This window comes from Lutra lutra, chromosome 2 (genome assembly GCF_902655055.1).
Source record: "Lutra lutra chromosome 2, mLutLut1.2, whole genome shotgun sequence".
Lineage (NCBI taxonomy): Eukaryota > Metazoa > Chordata > Mammalia > Carnivora > Mustelidae > Lutra > Lutra lutra.
This window is the reverse complement of record NC_062279.1, coordinates 15,147,091-15,167,013: the sequence shown is the minus strand read 5'-3', so window position 1 is coordinate 15,167,013 and position 19,923 is coordinate 15,147,091. Positions and strand designations below refer to the sequence as shown.

Genomic DNA, 19,923 nt, shown 5'->3' with positions numbered 1-19,923 from the left:
CCGGTTACACAGCTGCATTCACTTTATAGGAGTTCATTGACCTGTGCAATTATGATCTATTCATTTTTTTTTAAGATTTTATTTATTTGTCAGAGAGAGAGAGAGAATGAGCACAGGCAGACAGAATGGCAGGCAGAGGCAGAGGGAGAAGCAGGGTCCCTGCTGAGCAAGGAGCCCGATGTGGGACTCGATCCCAGGACACTGGGATCATGACCTGAGCCGAAGGCAGCCGCTTAACCCACTGAGCCACCCAGGCATCCCTGATCTATTCATTTTGCGTCTCTGTTAAACTTTAATAAACATTTGCATTAAAAACAACTATCATCAAAACAAAACAAAACAAAACAAAACAAAAAAACAACTATCATCAGACAGGACAAAAATAAAACCTAATAGATACTGCTTATAAAAGGCATACATTAAATATAAGTATGTGAAAAAATTTAAAGTAATAACATTTTTTTTTTAAAGATTTTATTTATTTATTTGACAGAGAGAGATCACAAGCAGACGGAGAGGCAGGCAGAGAGAGAGAGAGAGGGAAGCAGGCTTCCTGCTGAGCAGAGAGCCCGATGTGGGACTCGATCCCAGGACCCTGAGATCATGACCTGAGCCGAAGGCAGCGGCTTAACCCACTGAGCCACCCAGGTGCCCCAAAGTAATAACATTTTTAAAAAGATATATGACACACAAGAAATTAACCAAGAGAGAGCTGGTGCAGCTATATGAATATCAATCAATGTACACTAAAAACCTAGACTATTTTTTTTAAATAAAGAAGAATACTTTACATTGATATAGGGTTCAATCCACCAAGAAAATGTAACAATTCTAAACTGTAATGCTCCTAATTGTACAATCTCAAAATAAATAGAGCAAAAATTGACAGAACTAAGGCAGTGATAGCTACGTTCACAATGATATTAGAAGATTGTTAAAACCTCTTTTCAGAAACAGATAAAATAAAAGAACAAAAAAATTAGAAGGGTGCAGAAAATTTATACAACATACTTAACATATTTACCTAATTGACATGACTAAAACACTTCACCCAACAGCTGATGAATACACATTATTCCGAAGTCAACACAGAACATTTGTAAAAAATGACCATATGTTAGTCATAAAGCATTTATCAACAAGTTGGAAAAGTGGGAAATCATACAGAACGTGTTCTGACCACAGTGTAATTAAAGGACAGTCAGTAATAGAGAGAAAACTTTAAATCCTCATGTATTGGGAAAATAGCCAGAGACTTCTAAATAATTCATGGCCCAGAGAAGAAGGTACTGTTGAAATTTAGAAAATATCTTGAATGGAAGGTTAGCGAAAATACTACATATAATGAATGTAGCAGGATAAATGGAATGCAACTAAACGCATGCCTGAAAAGAAATCAATACTCATATTGGATGATAGTTAAGTGTTTTCTAAAAGGAAATGCCTTTTAAAAAAAATCCTTGCACTAAGTCTTTGATATTTTCAAGCTAAGGTCATTTGACCTGAAAGCTCAATATATATATCTACATATGCAAGTATGAATACTCATACTTACATATGTAGGTAAAAATAATGGCTGAAAATCAATAATCTGTCTTCATCTCAAAGAAAATTAAATTCCACCAAATGGAAAAAAGGCAATAATAACAATAAGAACAGAAATGAAGTAGAAAGCAAACATATGAGAGAGGGGATTGACAAAGCCACATTTGTTACTAGAAAAAAATGAGGGGTGCTTGGATGGCTCAGTCAGTTGTCTGACTCTCGATTTTGGCTCAGGTCGTGATCTCAGGGTCAAGGGATCAAGCTCCACGTTGGGCTCAGCGCTCAGCACAGAGTCTGCTTGTCTCTCTCTCTCCATTTCTCCCCCCAGCTTGCACTGTCTATCTCTAAATAAATAAACAGGTAAATAAAATCTTTAAAAAAAGAAAAAACTAATAAAATGGGTGAAACCTTGACAAGACTTATCAAGGAATAAAAAGAGAAGACACAAATAACCAATAATAAAATGGAAAAGGGAACATCAATATGGAAACTATAGGCATTAAAAAGCCAGCAAAATAATATTATGAAAAATATTATGCCAATGTATTTGAAAATGTAAATGAAATAGATTTCTGGAGAAAAATTACCAAATGGACAAAAAGAAATAGAAAATTGGAATACTTTTATATATATTTTAAAATTAAATCTTTAAAGCCTTCCCTAGGGGTGCCTGGGTGAGTCAGTTAAGCATCTGCCTTTGGCTCGGGTCATGATCCCAGGGTCCTGGGATCAAGTCCAGTGTTGGACTCCTTGCTCTGCAGGGAGTCTGCTTCTCCCTTTCCCTCTGCTCTTCACCCAGCTTGGTTCTCTCTTTCTCCCCAAATAAATAAATAAAATCTTTAAAAACAATAATAAAAAATAAATAAAAGTAGAATGCCCCAGTATTAGGTGCCTCCACTAGTGAAGTTTCCAAACTTGTGAGGGAGAAGTAACACCAACCTTACACAAACTCTTTCAGAGAATGTATAATGATTAATCACATCCATAATGAGGTCAGTACAAGGTTGATACTGAAATGTGGCAAGAATAGCAAAAGAAAGGTAAATTATAGGAACTTTTTTCATGAACAGAGATGTAAAAATTCTAAACAAAATATTTGTAAACTGAATTAATCAATATATAAATAGAATAATATATGCTAACCAAATTGGGTTTATTACAGGAATAAAAGATAGGTTTCATATTTTAAAATCTATCAGTGTAATTCACAACAGCAACAATAAAATTTTAAAAAACCAATCATCTTAGTAGATACATAAAAACTATTTGATAAATATCAACAAACATTCATTAAAAAAAACTCTAGGTGAAACAAAACTGGAATTTATTAGAATGGACTTGGGTAACTAGTAAAATACCTCCTTAATCTGAAAAAGACTAACTACCAATAACCCTATAGCTAAACATAATAGTTGATAGTAAATGGGTTCAAGAATGAGACAAGGATACCTCCTACCATAACTTCCATTCAGAATTATATTTAGAGGTCCTATCCAGTTGGGGGATGTGGTGGGGGAGGGCAGGGGTAAAAATAAAACAAAAAGAAGAAAAAAAATCATCATTATTCTAGATGACTCTAAAAATCCAAAAGAATTTATGTTTAGAGTTAATGAGATAAGTCTATTGATAGAAGATCAATATTTTAAAACTATTGTATTTATATATACTAGGAACAAAAACGTAGAAAATGAAATTTAAAAACCAATATCATTGGGGTGGCTGGGTGGCTCAGTCAGTTGAGTATCTGGTTTCAGCTTGGGTCATGATCTCAAAGTCCTGGGATCGAGCCCCATGTCGGGATCTCTATTTACCGGGAAGCCTGCCTCTCCCTCTGCCTGCTGCTGCCTCTGCTTGTGCACATCTCCCTCTCTCCCTCAGTCTGTGTCAATAAATAAATAAAATCTTAAAAAAAAATAAGACCAGTATTATTTACAATAGAATCAAAACACAAAAAAATAAAGGAATAAATCTAACAAAAATAGCTTGAGAACTTTACTTGGAAAATTATTTAGAGAAATGTAAAAAGACCTTAAAAATTGGAGGCATATATTATGTTAATGAGCTGGAAATCTTAATATTACATCAACTTTCCCAAAGTTGATCTATAGATTCAGTATAATCCCAATCAAAATTTTAGCAGCTTGTGTTTATGTGTGTGTGTGTGAATTGACAGGTCAATTCTAAAATTTATATGGAAATTCAGGTTCAAGAATAGCAAAAACAATCTTGAGTCAAATGAATAAAACTGGAAGATTTACACCATTAAATATGGACATTTTAAAACTGCAAAAATGAACAAAAAATAGTATTTACACAAGAGCAGGCAAATAGGCTAAGAGTAAAGTTCAGATACTCTTTTTTAAAAAAGATTTATCTATTTATTTGAGAGAGAGAGAGCATGAGGAGAAGCAGAGGAAGAGGGAAAGAGAATCTGAAGCAGACTCCATATTTATAAAAATGATGGGATGCTTGGGTGGCTTAGTCGGTTACGTGTCTGTCTTTGGCTCAGGTCATGATCCCAAGGCCCCAGGATTGAGACCCACATGGGGCTCCCTGCTCAGTGGAGAGTGTAATAAAGATGCTTACATATACAACTTTCTTAGAATATGTTCCTAGAAGTGGTTTGCCTAGGGGAAGCATGCATACAATAAAAATTGTGTAAATATCACCTAACAACATTATTCTCAAAGAACGAGAGGGACTCAGGAATTCACACATATGTATTTGTTTTCCAAACATAAGACTTGATCCATAGAAGACAGTGAAAGCAATCTATGGATTGCTAATCAGTATTAAAAAAAAAAAAAAAACAGAATAGAATAGAACAAGGATATATGAGCCTGCATTGTTCATAGTTTGTTGAAACTTTTGTATCTGCTGTGTTTCTGTACTGTTTCATGAAGCAATATGAGTATTTTGCCACAAGTTGTAGAAAAAACTTTTTTTTTCCTTTTTAAAGATTTTATTTATTTATTTGACAGAGAGATCACAAGTAGGCAGAGAGGCCGACAGAGAGAGAGAGAGAAGCAGGCTCCCTGCTGAGCAGAGAGCCCGATGTAGGGCTCAAAGGCAAAGGCAGAGGCTTAACCCACCGAGTCACCCAGGCACCCCTAGAAAAAAAAAAGTTCCTGTAGATGAGCTCTTCAGGCATGCCTTCTGGTTTCCAACACTCATTTTTTTATTTCCTTTTCTTGTTAACTGCCTTGATAAGAAGTTTTATAACCGTAATAAATTGCAGCAGGGATGGCAACATTCCTGATTTGCTTCCGACCTAAATGAAAATGCATCCTGTGAAATTTTGAAAAGGAGAATTTTCACCGTAGTTAATATCTAGTGCATCAGTGAAAGTCTCATTTCCTCTTTACATCAAGTTACATAAGGGGTTTCTTTTTCATTTATAAGCAGTGGGTTTATATTTAGTTAACTGTTATGATTAATCCCTAATTTTATTGCCTGAGGTCAGATAATATGCATGGTGGCCTATAAAATTTCTCCTTTTTGGAAGTTATTGAGATTTTCTTTGTGGACTGGAATACGATCAACTTTTCTCTTTGGTTTGATAATATTGAATATTCTGTAATAGTAAAATTTTCAATATCTCTTGAATCCAGTGTATTGTTAGTAACGTTCAAATCCTCTATATCTTTAAATAAAACAAGATGAAATCAGAGAGGGAGACAAACTATAAGAGACTCTTAATCATAGGAAACAAACAGGGTTGCTGGAGGGGAAGGGGGCGTGGGTTGGGTAACTAGGTGATGGACATTGGGGAGGGTATGTGTTGGAATGAGCACTGGGTATTATATAAGACTGATGAATCATTGACCTCTACCTCTGAAACTAATAATACATTAAATGTTAATTAGTTGAATTTAAGTTTAAAAAAATCAAATCCTCTATATCTTTATGTAGCTATATCTTATACATCATTTATTCTTTATTTCTTAAGTTGTCATTAAAATCTTCCACCAAGATTGCAAATTTGCACCTTATTTTCCCAAGACTACTGTGTGTGTGTTGTTTGGGACTTCATCAAGATCAAAAGCTTCTGCACAGCAAAGAAAATAGTCAACAAAACAAAGAGGCAACCCACGGAATGGGAGAAGATATTTGCAAATGACAGTACAGACAAAGGGCTGATATCCAAGATCTACTCAAACTCAACACAGACAAAACAGATAATCACGTCAAAAAATGGGCAGAAGACATAAACAGACACTTCTCCAAAGAAGACATACAAATGGCTAACAGACACATGAAAAATATTCATCATCATTAGCCATCAGGGAGATTCAAATCAAAACCACATTGAAAAAAAAAAAAAAAAAAACCACATTGAGATACCACCTTACACCAGTTAGAATGTATGTTAATGATATGTAAACAATCATACCCATTCTTTTTATTTATTTTTTTTGAGATAAAATTATATTAAAATTGTATTTTTTCAGGTATACAACAAAATCATTTGACATATATTTGGTGAAATAATTATCACGCTTGATCTTAGCCAAAAGGCCGAGAAATGATGTGAAATAATTATCACAATAAGTCTAGTTAATATTCCCTACCACACATAGTCATAAATTATTCTTTCTTATGATGAGAACTTTTAAGATCTCCCCTCCTAACAAGCACACACCTTCTTAACTGTTAATGTGGATTTATAGCTATTTCAGGTTTTTGAGACTACCTTTGGGGTGTTTTTTTTTGCTCAGGGGGTGGGTTTCATCCACTCTTTTATATGTAAAATTTCTGTGTCATTTTATATCAAGTGTAAATTTTAAAAGTATTTTATAGTTGGGTTTTGTTTGTTTCATCTTCACATTCTTTCAGAGTTTAATCCATTCACATTTATTTTGAAACTAGTATAGTTGGTTTTCTCTTGTATTGATTTCAGATTTTATCATTTTTTTTTCTAAAGGTTACTCTAGACATACCAACATGCATCTTTAGCTCTTTCATGTTCTACCCTGAATTAATACTATATTACTTCACAATGAAATTAGAGTTTTTAAATTTTATAATGCCATTTATCCACTTATACATTCCTTATATTCTTATTGTCATCTATTTTACTTATGGATATATTGTAAATCCCATAATATATTGTTTTTAATTTTGCCTTAAATAGTCAATAATCTCTTAAAGAAATTTCTTATATGTTTACCCTTTCTCGCCAACATTTGTGTCATCTGTGGACCTGGTTCTGTTGAATATTTTTCTCTTGATTAGGAGGCACATTTTATTACTTCTTAGTACATCTCATGATTTTTTATTATATGCCAAACATTATGTGAAAAAGAACAGTAGAAGGTGTAACAAATGATATTTCCCCTGAGAAAAATTCATGCCTCTTCCTATGTTAGGCCTTTAGGGTGGAGGCTAAGTCAATCTAATCTGTAGTTGAGCTTGGTCTGGGGGATTTTGAAGCTTTAGTTAGATTTACTTTGCCACTAGTTTCAAATGTCATGAGGGAAGATAACGATTATCCCTTTATCAGTCCTTGGAATTTGTCCAGTGGCAAACTCTCTGGTCTTTACATGGAAAGTTTACGTTGCCTACTTTTTGAATCACTGAGTTCTTTTTCTCTCCAGTATTGTCCTCAGCTTTCTGCAGCTTGGAAGATCCCTCTCCCCTCTGATGTTCTGTCCCCAGTCTCTAATGAGCTGTTGCCTTGCACCTCATTTTAAACTTCATATGTTACACTTTTTTCCCAAAGGTCTCCTCCCACTAGACTAGATTCCCAAATGCTCTAGGATAGAGACCCTGACTGACACATTTTTGTTTCTGCTATGTCTGACCACAGTGACTAGTTCATAGTAGGTGCCCAGTAATAGTCAACGAACTTAAACTGAGACTTGTTCATCCCTCTCCTGCCCTATAGTTCGATAATAAGGTTGGGTATCTCTTCCTCAGAGCAAATACTTCTACTTGTCCATGAGTCTGGGGCAGTGAAGCTGAGGCCGTAGTAACTCCTAACATCTGAATGCCCTTAATTCCTTTACTTCGTTTTGGGGTACTGGGTGGCTCAGTCAGTTTGGCCTCTGACTCTTGATTTTGGCTCAGGTCATGATCTCAGGCTCATGGGATCAAGCCCCATGCCCAGCTTTGTGCTCAACATGGAGTCTGCTTGTCCCTATCCCTCTTCTCTTCCCCACCTTCTCCTCTCCCCACACCCTGCTCGTGTGCTCTCTCCATCTGAAATAAATAAATAAAATCTTTTTAAAAAATTCTTTTCCTTCATTTTGGGAGAGGCAAAGACATGTCTCAGATCCTTGCTTTAATTCAGTGATTTTTAGGCTTGCTAATTTGGTGTGGTATTTCTAAGTCCAGTTAGACTACAGAAATATTTATTTTTTTATTCCAGAACTAATCAGATACTATCTAATACTTGATTTTAGAATAGACAAAGACACACTAGAAGACTTAGCAGTTATGAAAAAATTCTATGGAAAAAAGTTTTAATTGAGAGCTTTCTGTGTATGAATTCATTTTGTTCCAAGTTGGGAAAGACCAACATTAACCAATTTTTGCTGGTCCCTGTTATGGGACACCCGTGTCCCATAGGAATGACATTTGAGAGCCTCTGCTCCAGTTAAACAAAATTACAGTTAAATATGCCATTTTCATGAAAATGAACCAAGATTTTATTTTGACTAATGGTGTTTGCTTCCTGAAATAAGCTCAAAAACCTACCTTAATTATTAAAGAAAGTAACCATTTACCATCTTTTTCCTTCTTAGGCTGTGAGGTGGAGATTCTTGGGGTCAGACCTACTTACTGCCTAGAATATAAAAACGTCCCGACAGATATCAATTTTGCCAATGCTGTGAGCGATGCTCTTGACTCCCTCAAGTAAGTGTCCCAAAGTTTCAGCCAATCATTGTTCTTCATTATTTCCAGGACCACTAATGAATGCTAAAGTGAATTAAGAAGGTTTGATACAGGTGGAGTAATGTCTTCAAGAGGTGGTTAACCTCTTGCGTGTTGACCGTTAACTGCAACAGAAAGTAATTGTGAGTGAGCCCTTTTAGGTAGGGGCACTCTTCATAAATGTTGAATCAAGAGCAAGAAAGTCCCAAAGGGTTTGAGACTTTCTTCTTTACGTTGACGGACCATAGAGAAGCAATATGAAGGTCAACATCTCTCTAGTTAAGATTTAGGGAATGCTTGAATTTCAGAAAATGTCATTATTTGGTTAAAAGGGTGGCTCTTTGGGGAAGTAAATTTGAAAAAATTGCCTGCTCTCCCCACTTCTTGGCAATGTGTGAAACATGTTAGCACATTAGAAGATAGAACCTTTTATTCCTCCCACATGGAACAATGACACAGAGCTTTAAAAATGCAGAAATCATTAATGGTGTCTAAAATAGCACACAAGAGTCTTTCAGAGAATCTGATCAACAAGAAAGGTTAGGAGAAAGCCTCAAGGCAGTCTCAGACATCGCTAGATGTGGAAGTCAAGATGGGAGACCAGGTGGGCTGTACCTGAGTAATCAGCAACCGAGAGGCCATGGATGTTGGGAGCTCTCTCATTTCCAGGACTGGATTTGCAGTCGCCTTGGCTGCTGAGTGGGTCTCCTGGGTAGCTTCAAGGCAGAAGACCCGTAGCATTCAGTTTGGACACCAGGCAGGGACCGTTATCCTCCCAGGAGAAAGAGCCTGGTTTTCAAGCTGGGCAGACTCCAAGGGCCACCATATCCTAGGCACTGCGTACAACTCACCAGCGGAAACCGCATGAATTGGCCCATAGCTGAGATTGCCCCAGGTATAGAACTGACCAGTTATGAATCCCATTCTCGCCATCACCACCCCAAACATTTCAGGGAGCACCAGTCACCCCCACAGAACTGTACAAGGAGAAAACAACACCCCTCCCTTCACTGCTTCTTAGAATAATTCCACTTCCATGAAACCTATCAAGGGGGGTTGCTTTGATGCACAGGAAGATTTAGGCTCTGATAGATTGGAGAAAAAATAGGTTTGAAATACTCTAAAACTGAGATGTAACAAATTTTAAAGTTTAGTTGTTTTTTTTTTCTGGAGGGAAGAGGGAAGGGACAGGGTCTGGAATGAACTTTAAATAAATATTATTAACTATTGAATAAATATTCTTCAACATATGGTTTGTAAATCATGTGTGTTATATGATCCTGCCTCCTACCTACTCTGCTTTCTTTTCCTTGCCCACAAGTGCTAGAAAACCACACACACATGTGATGGCCTGGAATATCATGTTACAAACTAGTTTGTGCAAAGCAGCAGGGTACTACACGCAGAGCAGATGAGCAGAGCTAGAATTCTGGAATAGCTCTGTGTCCATACAGTGCTGTTTCCAATATAACCAAAAAGCTGGCTGCCCCTACAGACTGTGGCCACGATAAATATGAACATTTAGAACATAGTTGTCATACAGATACCTCCAAAGAACCCAACACTCTGGGAGTGTAATCATTTTCACATTCATCTTGCCTTGACAGCCGAATGGTCCCTCACTGTATCCAACCCAGTGATTCAGCAGGTGGGGAGGCACACAGACCCAGCAGCCTCAGGTTAGCCAGTGCCCGCTAGCTGGCCCATCCAAGCAGGCTTCCTCGTCCTGAGGCATCGCGGCATGCTGGAGAAACGAGTGCTGGGCTCTGGCTCCTAGAGAAAGTTCTGCTTCTCTGTTTCTAGAGATGTTTTACTTTTTCCCTTTTCAAGCAACATGGCAAAGCTCTGGAACACTGGGGAACAACATCTTTACCTTAGAGCACAGCATTTAGAAAGGGGAAGGATTAGTGGGGTGTGTGTGTGTGTGTGTGTGTGTGTGTGTTTAGCAAAGGCATTGGGCTCCCCTGGACAGAAAAGGCTACCAAGAACTGCAGGCCCAAGAAGCTGGCCCTGGGCTAGGCCTCTACCTGGTGTGACCTGTTGCCAGCCACCACATTGTTCAATTGGCACCATTCACACTGTAGTCTACATGAAAGGCCTTGAACTCCAGGGGATGGCATGCACGTGATCTACCAGGGAACGATGCTTCTGCAGTTGGGCAGTGAAGGCCTAGGCAGGATGGAATCAGGCCAGTGCAATTGTCTTGTGGGGTCTTCATACTGTCAAAGTTAACAGGGTCACCAGAAAGGGCCCCTGTGAATAGTGGTTGGAAAGCTGGAGAGCCACCATTTCTAAAACTAGTCAGGGCTTGAAATGAGACAGAGAGAAAAAAGGAAGAAAGACAATAGGCCAGATGATACCTATTGCCTGTGGAAAGCAGTAAGATGAGCTAGGCTCTCTTGCAAAGAAAAAGAAGGAACCTCCTTTAACCAACCTACACAGATTGATTGACTGATTGATTTAGAGCGGGTACATGAGGGGTAGCGGGAGAGGGAGAGAGAGAATCTTAAGCAGGTTCCATGGAGCTCGACATGGGGCTTGATCACACGACCCTGAGATCATGACCTGAGCTGAATCCAAGAGTCCGACCCTTAGCTGACTGAGCCATCCAAGCACTCCTAACCTATGTGTTTTCAGAACATGTCTCATTACCTTCTCACAAAGTAGAAGAAAGGATTGACACTGGTGTGCCAACACAGCTAAGACCACTTTATATATAGCAACTTTTTCGTGTAAGAATGCAACTCAAAGGAATAATGAATTCTTTTGCTCTGTGTGTTAGGCAAAGACATATTAACTATTTATCTTTCCATCAGATGGCCCACGAACTAGGAGCAAACTTTGGACTCCATAGCTTACCTCTTGGTTTCTGCTCAGCTCTGTCTCAAAATTCCTAGTTATCATTTGAAGAGTGCTTAGAGTTCACACGAGTGTGCAAACACAGGCACATACACATTTTTCCTGATCAGTACTGCTTTCAGAGTGTCTGTCTGCTTTGCTCTTGATCTGAGAGGCAGAGAGAATGGGATAGAGGATAGATACGTTTTTACAGAAGGCAGTTAAGATTGACCTACAGACAGCGTGTCAGCAAAGGGTCCAGCTCAGCCAAGAGGCTGCACGGTTCTGTAGGAAGGGCGAGTCCCATTTCCATGTTTGATCTGGGCATTGCCTTCCAGGCCTCATAAAGCTTTGTTGACCCAAGTCCTATCCACAGTAGATGCTGCCTCAGCACCTAGACAACCTCTAGCCTAGAGGGAAGGAGAAGGTGAAGAGAATTCATGCCTTCAACACCCACCGGCTAGCATTGTGTCAGAGGTGCCATTGCCATTGACCCGTTCTGCTGTCACACCTACTGGACTGCTCAGGTGTTGTCTTCCCCCTCTTACAAAGAGCCCGCTGACTCTCCCAAAGTTACGTTCGTTGCCTTGGGTCACCCACAGCTAGCAGGTGGTGGAGCCGGAGCCCAGGTCTGAGCGAGAAGCGCCTGGACGTTTCAAAGTCAACGTCGCAGCTCTTCTTCCGGTCTGCACCCATACCTCTGAAGTGCCCCAAAACCCAATCAGATGGAGAGGCTGGAGGGGATGGCTCCTTCCAAGTCACCCCTGTGGGGCTGTCCTGGGTCCAGGGCTCACGAGGGCCTGAGGTGGACTAGCAGCCATTGTGGTCTGCCTGCTGTTTGCCATGTCCAGCAGTACACAGCCTCGGTCACAGGCATGTTAGGTGCCATGACCCCACACACGGGGACAGCGAAGTGATTCCCCCACCCACACAGCCACAACAGGAAGCTGTTTGCCATCACATCACTTAGAACTTCCTCCTGGAAGTTCTGTTTAGGAAGTTCTGTTTATAGGCTAGTCATGCTTTGGCAGGCAGGAAAAGGGGCATGAGTAGCTCATCTGGGGGTTACAGGGTGTGGGGGCAGCCACAGGCAGCCCTGACGGCCTGGAGGGGCCAGGAGACTGCCCCTAGGAGACGCCTGATGCAGCCTCTCGAAAGGATTCGTCAAGTAACAACTGGGCCATGGGGGCAGTGGACACAGCCCCCGTCCGTTGTCAAGCTCCAGGCTATGGAAAACAGCTCCAGAGGAATTCCATTAGGATCCCAGAACGTCAGTGGCTGCTGGTGACCATAAAGGAATGGACGGATGATGAGACGGTTCTTTCCACAGACCACAGGGCCAGCTGGTGCAAATGTCCTGGCCTTTGTCCCTCCTCCCCGTGGACTCTAAGGGAGGGGGCTCAGCACACAGGCTGACACCATCTGGCCGCATCTGGAAGGAAGAGAGAAATGGAAGTCATCCCCTTCCCGTTGCCTCCCTATTGCTGTGTGTCAAGCACTTTACAGACATCGGCTTGTTTCGTACCCAGTGTAGTCCTCTGTGGACGTCTTTCACATGGCATGTCGAGGCTTCCAGATATTTCTGCTGTTCTCAAGACCACCCGCATTGCAAGGTTCCCATCTTTGAACACAGATATGTGTAATTCCAATGCCCTATCAAAGTGTTATCTTCAAAACTAACTTCTGTCATGTGCTCAGTACATACGTATATGAGAATTATGCCCAAGTTCAAATCACTTTATTTTTGAGGGGACCCGGGGATGACCCAGATGCTTGAATGGAGAATGTGAGAAACACATGTGTGAAGGAAAAGAATGATAGAGGATGATGGCATACGATTATCATGAAAAGCCAAAAAATGCTTCCCAACTTAGAGGACAACCAGACCATGATCTTTGAGACTGCTTTCTCCATCAGGGAAAATAACCTTCATCTTACTGGCTTCCTACAGATTAACAGCTAAATTTACACAGTCCGGGCTCGAGTGGGTCATAAAATCTGGTGACCCATAAGTAAGTTTATTAGACACCTGTCTTTTAGGACACAGGCATGACAGGCAGCTGTTTTGGGACCCTAATTTCTAAGTTTTGGATCATTTTTCTTAACAGTTGATAACTTCAACCATCCCTTTGAATTGCCCCCCATTTCTCTCTCCCTAAGTCTTCTCTTTCCAACTCACTTCAGTCAGGAAAATGGATGTGAGGTTATGAACTTTTACACTGAAAAGAGATCTGGACAGCATCTTAAGATGATGGGGGACCTGGGTGTCTCTGAGACCCTAGGGCTGGGGGCTCCTTGCAGCTCTCAAGTACTGGGCCGACAGCCACATGTCCTTAGGCTCGGTTCCTGGACCCCCTAAAGCTATAAATTATAAACGGCCAACAAGAGGTCTGCAGGCATTTCCACCCATCCCTCCTCACCCAACTGCTCCATTCCAAATGAGCTGACCCGTGATGGAGACCAGATCCATGTGGAAAACAGTGCCGACCAAGAGTCTGTGCACTAAACTACAAACAGGCAAGAGCTCTCAGCCCTCAAAGACTTGGGTCCCTAACAAATCAACGGAGCTCCAACCTGGAAATCTTTTCCAAAGGTGCCCGCATAAATCCCTGACTCGCCCGCATCCAAACTCCAGTGTTCCTGGCACCTGGGGTCGACAGCTCCTTCAAAGGAAGTCATCAGGTGAATCTGTGACATTGGCTTCCCGAACACACAGAGATTTGTGGGTACGGCGCAGAGCCTGCAGGAGACTAGCCAAGGGTCTACTGCGTTCAGGGGAAGTATCTGCGTTGCAGTGACCTAAAAGCATGTCATTGAAGTTGAAAGCAACTGTCAGCCCGTTTGTGCAAGTTTCCCCCGTGCAAGCCCCACACTGGAAGCGCGCACACTTGAACCCGGGATACCCTGTGTGAACCTGCACATCTGGGCAGCTACACGTGCAAGTGCATAAAGCATGTAAAGGCTGAGGCTCATCTGAGAGCGAGATTTTCTGGAAGGTTGCATCACGTCCATTAGTTTATCCATGTAACCAACACAGACCTCACAGCAGTTTAGGGATGTGTATGCAAGTGCCATTTCCTGGCGAGACATTTTATCCGCCGCCCACACCCTTGCGGGCCTTGCGGTGACTTTTTGTTCTCTGCCATCTATAGATGGGTGAGTCATTCACACTTTAGCGAGTATGAATAATGATAATATCACTTTTGAAAAACACCTGACCCGGTCCCGGTTGCGGAGGAGGGTGGTAATGGTATTTGTTAAGGAAAGGCCGGTTTGCTGTGTTCTAAAAAAAGAAAACACCCGAACAGCAATTTCACTTAACTTGAAATGAATGTCCCCTCAAACACATAAATGAAGTGCTCCTCAGGGAAAGCGTAGAACGTCACAGCATCATTAAAGGGCATGCCCTCGTGGCAAGCAGGACCATAATGAAGGAAGACGCTAGGTGCGATATTGTCTGAAAACCATCCCCCGTGTAGTGAAAGGAGTAGACACGAACTTTCAAAAGCCCGGGCTGGTAGAATGGTCTGATCTTGGAGATTCACGTTTCCAGGTCTAGCTATATCTCTGTAAGGCCTTGAGTGAGTCCTAGAATCCTTTCTGGCCTATTTCCCCATCTGCAAAATGTACAAATGCGTTTCCGGAGGGATGCTTCACATAGTAGTTCCGGAAATCCAAGACAATCCAACCCACAGACATGGTGCATTATCCATCAAGAAGGGTGAAATTCTTATAAGACAGTAAGGACCATTTCCACAAGAGAATAAGCAGAATGCTGCTCCATTAGGGTGGGCCGTTGAGTTCTTAGTGGTTGTGGTCCAGGTTTTGTAGTCAGCCCAATGCAGGTTTGAGTCCTAGTTCCATCTCTCCCTGGCTGTGTAATGCAGACAACTGTACTGAGCTCTCTGTTCAATGCATTCCTATCCTAAACGGTTGCTGTGAGGATTAAATAATGAAGGAAAAGCCTTCAACATAGTGCCTGACCAAGAGGAACTGTCATTTATTGAGCACTTACTATTAGTAGACTTTCAACCGTTATAGAGCACCAACTGTATGCCAAATGCAGTAGGCTACAACTGAGCTACAATAGAGCATGAATCGCCATCCCCCCAGAGAGCTTCACAGTTTAGAGTCATCAAGAGGCAACTACAGCCCAGCATGGAAGAGCGTTTACCAGGAGATGAGCCTGGAGAGCCGCAGGGGCACCCGGGGGGCTGCCCAGCTGAGCCTGGGGCACCAGAGCCAGCTTCCTGGGAGAGGCACCATCTCCCCTGAGACCTAGAGGAGGCATGGGAGCTGTTTTTAACTCTGGCCGTGCAAACCACACTCTCTGAACTTCCGGGAGGCAATTTTCCCTCCTCTGTGGATTGCAAGACCCAAGGCACAGCAGGCTCTGTGGTCACACGTTCTTTTACTGCTCGTGTTCCAAGTGTTGGGGCAGACTCATCGGGAGACACCACGCCATCTCATTGGTGTGTGTGCCCTTAAAATCTGGCTCTTCTGGGGAAATAAGGCAATCCACCAAGAGTATTAATTATTAGCTTTTGTAAAGTGCAAGCAAAGGAATTAGCTTGAATTTCCTCTGCATGGCTTCAACTTCTGTCAGTCACTATAAGTGCTCCCATCATTAGCGTCATCATCAGCAGGATCACTGTTTCATTTGGGTGCTTAGTGGGGAGTCGTGGGCAAAGCTTGGCGGGGGCGGGGGGCGGTGGAAACCACTGTGTGAGGGAGGGAGGTACCTCACACCGCATTTTTCTCCCCTCCCTGACTCTGCAGGCCTCCTACTCCAATTGAGATCACTAGTTCCTGGTCATTCTTAGCCCAGCATCAAGGGCTTGGATTATTAGTACTCTGCCTTTATCAGTATTATCAGCACTCTGGCCAAGAGGGAGAGTTTTTCCAGAGCCAGGGTCTCCCTGGGACCCACAGAAGTGTGGTCACTGTTAGAATTCACTCTATGGGGGCGCCTGGGTGGCTCAGTGGGTTAAGCCGCTGCCTTCGGCTCAGGTCATGATCTCAGGGTCCTGGGATCGAGCCCCGCATCGGGCTCTCTGCTCAGCAGGGAGCCTGCTTCCTCCTCTCTCTCTACCTGCCTCTCTGCCTGCTTGTGATCTCTCTCTGTCAAATAAATAAATAAAATCTTTAAAAAAAAAAAAGAATTCACTCTATATTCACACTGGAGCTGACGGTTCATTTCCTCTATGAAGGGTCAGCTTCACGTCAGTGTCTGCTGACAGCAGGCCCTGGACGCTGACCTGTCTGCCTCCCCCAGGCCATGCTAGAAAAGCTTACTCTCTTCTTGCCAGGGTTGAACACAGTCTGCTGTCGTATTTAGATAACTCCTTCAGGTCCAGCAATAATCGAACAGTCGTGATTCAAATGGTTGCCTCTAGTTGTTCTGATCTTATGACAACAACGGGTGGTAGAGTAGAGCTACGAGAGCTGTCCCCTGCCTGTTACTGCCCCCTCCAGCTCTTGGGGCATGATGAGCGATGCCACATGAGCCCAGAGCACAGATGTCCCCTGGCCATGCTCTCAGACTCTTGCACCGAGGAGCTCAGAATTGTCAGGCCCAGATGCAGCGGTGATGTTTCTTCCTTGGCGATCACCGTGTTCGCTTTAAGGTGTCAGCTTTGCCTGGCCCACAGGCCAGGGGTCTGGGGACCCCAGGGTTTTCACAGAGGACTGCTGGTTAGAGGGGGAGAAAGCTGCTGAGGGCCTCCCTGACCCGCGTCCCTCTCACTCTGCTCCCTCCAGGAGTGGCCGGGCGGACCTGGCGGCCATATACTATGAGCGCATTGATGTGGAAGGCCACCACTACGGCCCCTCGTCGCCTCAGCGGAAAGACGCCCTGAAGGCCGTGGACACCGTCCTCAAGTACATGACCAAGTGGATCCAGGTAACCGGCGACAAGGACCGTGAGGCTGAGCTCCCCTCTTGTCGGTTTCTTCCTGCCTCACTGGCTGTCATAAGCCCTCAGCGTCCTCCTTCTCGCTGGTCCTGGCGGATGAGGCCAGCACCAGGCTGGGATGGGGCTCTTTTCTTCACACAACCCTCCTCAGACACCAGCCCAGCAGGACCGAAATGGCCGGATTGGCGTCCTACCTGGCGTCCTACCTTGTTAGCCAGCGCGGTCCTTTACCAAACCTAGTAAGTCTGTGAACCAGGTCCACGCGGGCATGGAGACCAGACCTGGGTTCTGTCCCTGAGCCTGCCACCCCCTTGCCTGCTGACGCTCAACAAGGTAAAGCTTTCCTGGGCTTTATTTTCCACGTTTGTGGAATGGGGGAGTGACAGCTCCCATGTTAGCACACAGGTCTGCTGAAAGAGCCAAAGGAGAGGAGATCAGACAAAGTAGCTCAAAGGGCTCCAGCCCAGGAGGGATGATTTCTAGCACTTCTGGAAAGGGGAGTGTGCTCTCGCATTGCCCCCCTCTGGGTGCTTCTACGGTGACGTCCAGCCAGTCTCATCAGGGCAGAGGAGGAGATGATTCAGTCTCTGAGTGAGGGAGGATCCTTGCCCCCATAACTTAGAGTTTATAAGACCTGCCAGAGTGAGCGCGTCTCTGCCGGGTCACTGTCCTGATGGCCTTTGTCCGCCCACAGGAGCGGGAGCTTCAGGAGCACCTCAATGTCATCATCTTCTCAGATCATGGGATGACCGACATTTTCTGGATGGACAAAGTGATCGAGCTGAATAAGTACATCAGCCTCAACGACCTGCAGCAAGTGAAGGACCGAGGGCCCGTCGTGAGCCTCTGGCCAGCCCCTGGGAAGCACTCTGAGGCAAGAAGCTCCGTGATGGGAGGGAAAAGAATGGGGGGGCGGTCTGGGAGGGGGACAGGGTGTAACACGCCCCCTTCGCATGGCTCCACACTTGATCTTTGCCCTGGTGCTTCAGCGCTGAAGCAGGGATCTATGCCGGGAGCTGGGCTGCCCAGGGCACATGACCTACCTCGCGCACCCTTGACCTCTGCCAAGCTGCCCCTCCTCCCATGTGTGTCTTCTCTTCTCTGAAATGGGTGTGATGGACTCTGCTCCATGGATGTTGGTGGAAATTAAATGAGATAAAGGATGTGCGGTGCTTGGCATGTTAAGCTCTTAGCAGTTAGTAGGGCTGTGTTCTTATTGGCCGAAATGCGGCACTTCCCAGGCAAACCCCGGGGAGAGCGGATGCATGCAGAGAATGCTCTTTGGAGCAAAGCTGCCCATCTGATCTGTTTTCATCAGGGAACTGGAGCTACGAAGGTGATGAATGAACAGGGGCTGAGGCTGTGCGTGTCAAAGGTCAGCTCCTTATCTAAGGAGGCACGCTGCTTGGGTGCAAATACCCGCCCGATCACGGACCCGTAACCCACGGCTCCCTGACCCAGCCCCTCTGCTTTTCTTCCGAGTCCACGCGGGTGCCGATGCCATCAGAGCTGTCCTCCTGGGCTGCTAGAAACCCACAGAACCATGCTGGACCCACCTCAAGGACGACATATGTGCCACTTATTACAGTGATCACCATTGCAGGGGGGCATTTCCAAGGGGTTGCTCCCCACACACACTGACCTGCTCAGCACTCTGAGATGGCGAGACGTTTCTCACCCTTCTCTCCGAACCATAATTATCTGCAGTACTTGGCAAATCATGATGAGAAAATAAGGGACAAGCAGCATCTTGGCCTCCTGCTTCACCCCATGTTGCCTTGTCACATTCTAGGGCAAGCTCTGGGACTTCCACCCGCTCCCAGAGAATACTTCGTGCTCTGGACCAGGAGGCAGGTCACTTCCTTGGGGGATGCTCAGACTGCTGTCCATGGCAGTGCCAACCCCAGGGTGCCAGGAACTGGCCTAGGAGCCTGATGCCTCCACCCATCCTCATGGCATGGCTGTGGCTGACAATGGAAGCTCACTGGTATGGATGGGCACAGCCCGTGGGAGGCCAGCATCTCTCCCCTGGTCCTTTCGACCTCCTCCTGCCCACTCCCATATCAAAGTCTGAGATCTGTCCATTTGGGGTTGGAGCAACACAGTTGCCAACAGTGCCGCTCCTCCCCAGCCTTGTCCCATTTCCTAGGTGGTCGCCCCTTTTTCTCAAGTTCCGTGATCAGAAAGCGGAGGTGCTGACCATTTGTACAGCAGCTTGTGAAATCCCTCAGTATGGAGCCAGGAGGAATGCTCTACACATTGGCAGGCCCCCCAGAAAATGGCTTCTTGCAAAGAAGTGGTTTCCTTGGCGAGGAAGATGATCTCCGTCTCCAGCTTGGCGCTCAGGGGACGGGCTGCCTCCGGAGTGCCTGAGCGTCGGCAGTTTACGAGCTGGAAGAGCTTCTTCCAATGCAACGTTCTAGGCAGGTGGCTTCGAGCCGCCTGAAGCAGTTGGTGGATTATTCTAGAGTGGGGGCTGTGTTTGGGTGACAGTCCATCATGTGAGGGGCACAACAGTTTGTGTGACCCGGTGTGTGTCATCGGATTTTTCACGAATCCGAAATCTGGCTGCAGATGCGTCCCACTTCCCTTAAGAACAATGGATTTTCTCAAGTAGGAAATCATCACTTGTGGGGTCATCAGAAACGCTCTGCTTTAAGCCTCAAGGCTAATTATTCTCCAGAAGTGAGCTGAAAAGCTCAATTTTATATTCGCCTCCACCCAGAAAGATGGGCGTCCTTAGACTAAGG

At 44.0% G+C, this 19,923-nt stretch overlaps 1 protein-coding gene across 1 annotated transcript in view; it reads left to right on the top strand.

The window, feature by feature from the left end:
• ENPP6 (ectonucleotide pyrophosphatase/phosphodiesterase 6) overlaps window positions 1-19,923 on the top strand; it is a 110,315-nt gene that overhangs the window by 68,459 nt on the left and 21,933 nt on the right. Inside the window, exons 3-5 of the mRNA XM_047714681.1 lie at window positions 8,292-8,403; window positions 17,020-17,161; window positions 17,868-18,047. Coding sequence (XP_047570637.1) covers window positions 8,292-8,403; window positions 17,020-17,161; window positions 17,868-18,047 — 434 coding nt within the window. The remainder of the gene's footprint in view (window positions 1-8,291; window positions 8,404-17,019; window positions 17,162-17,867; window positions 18,048-19,923) is intronic.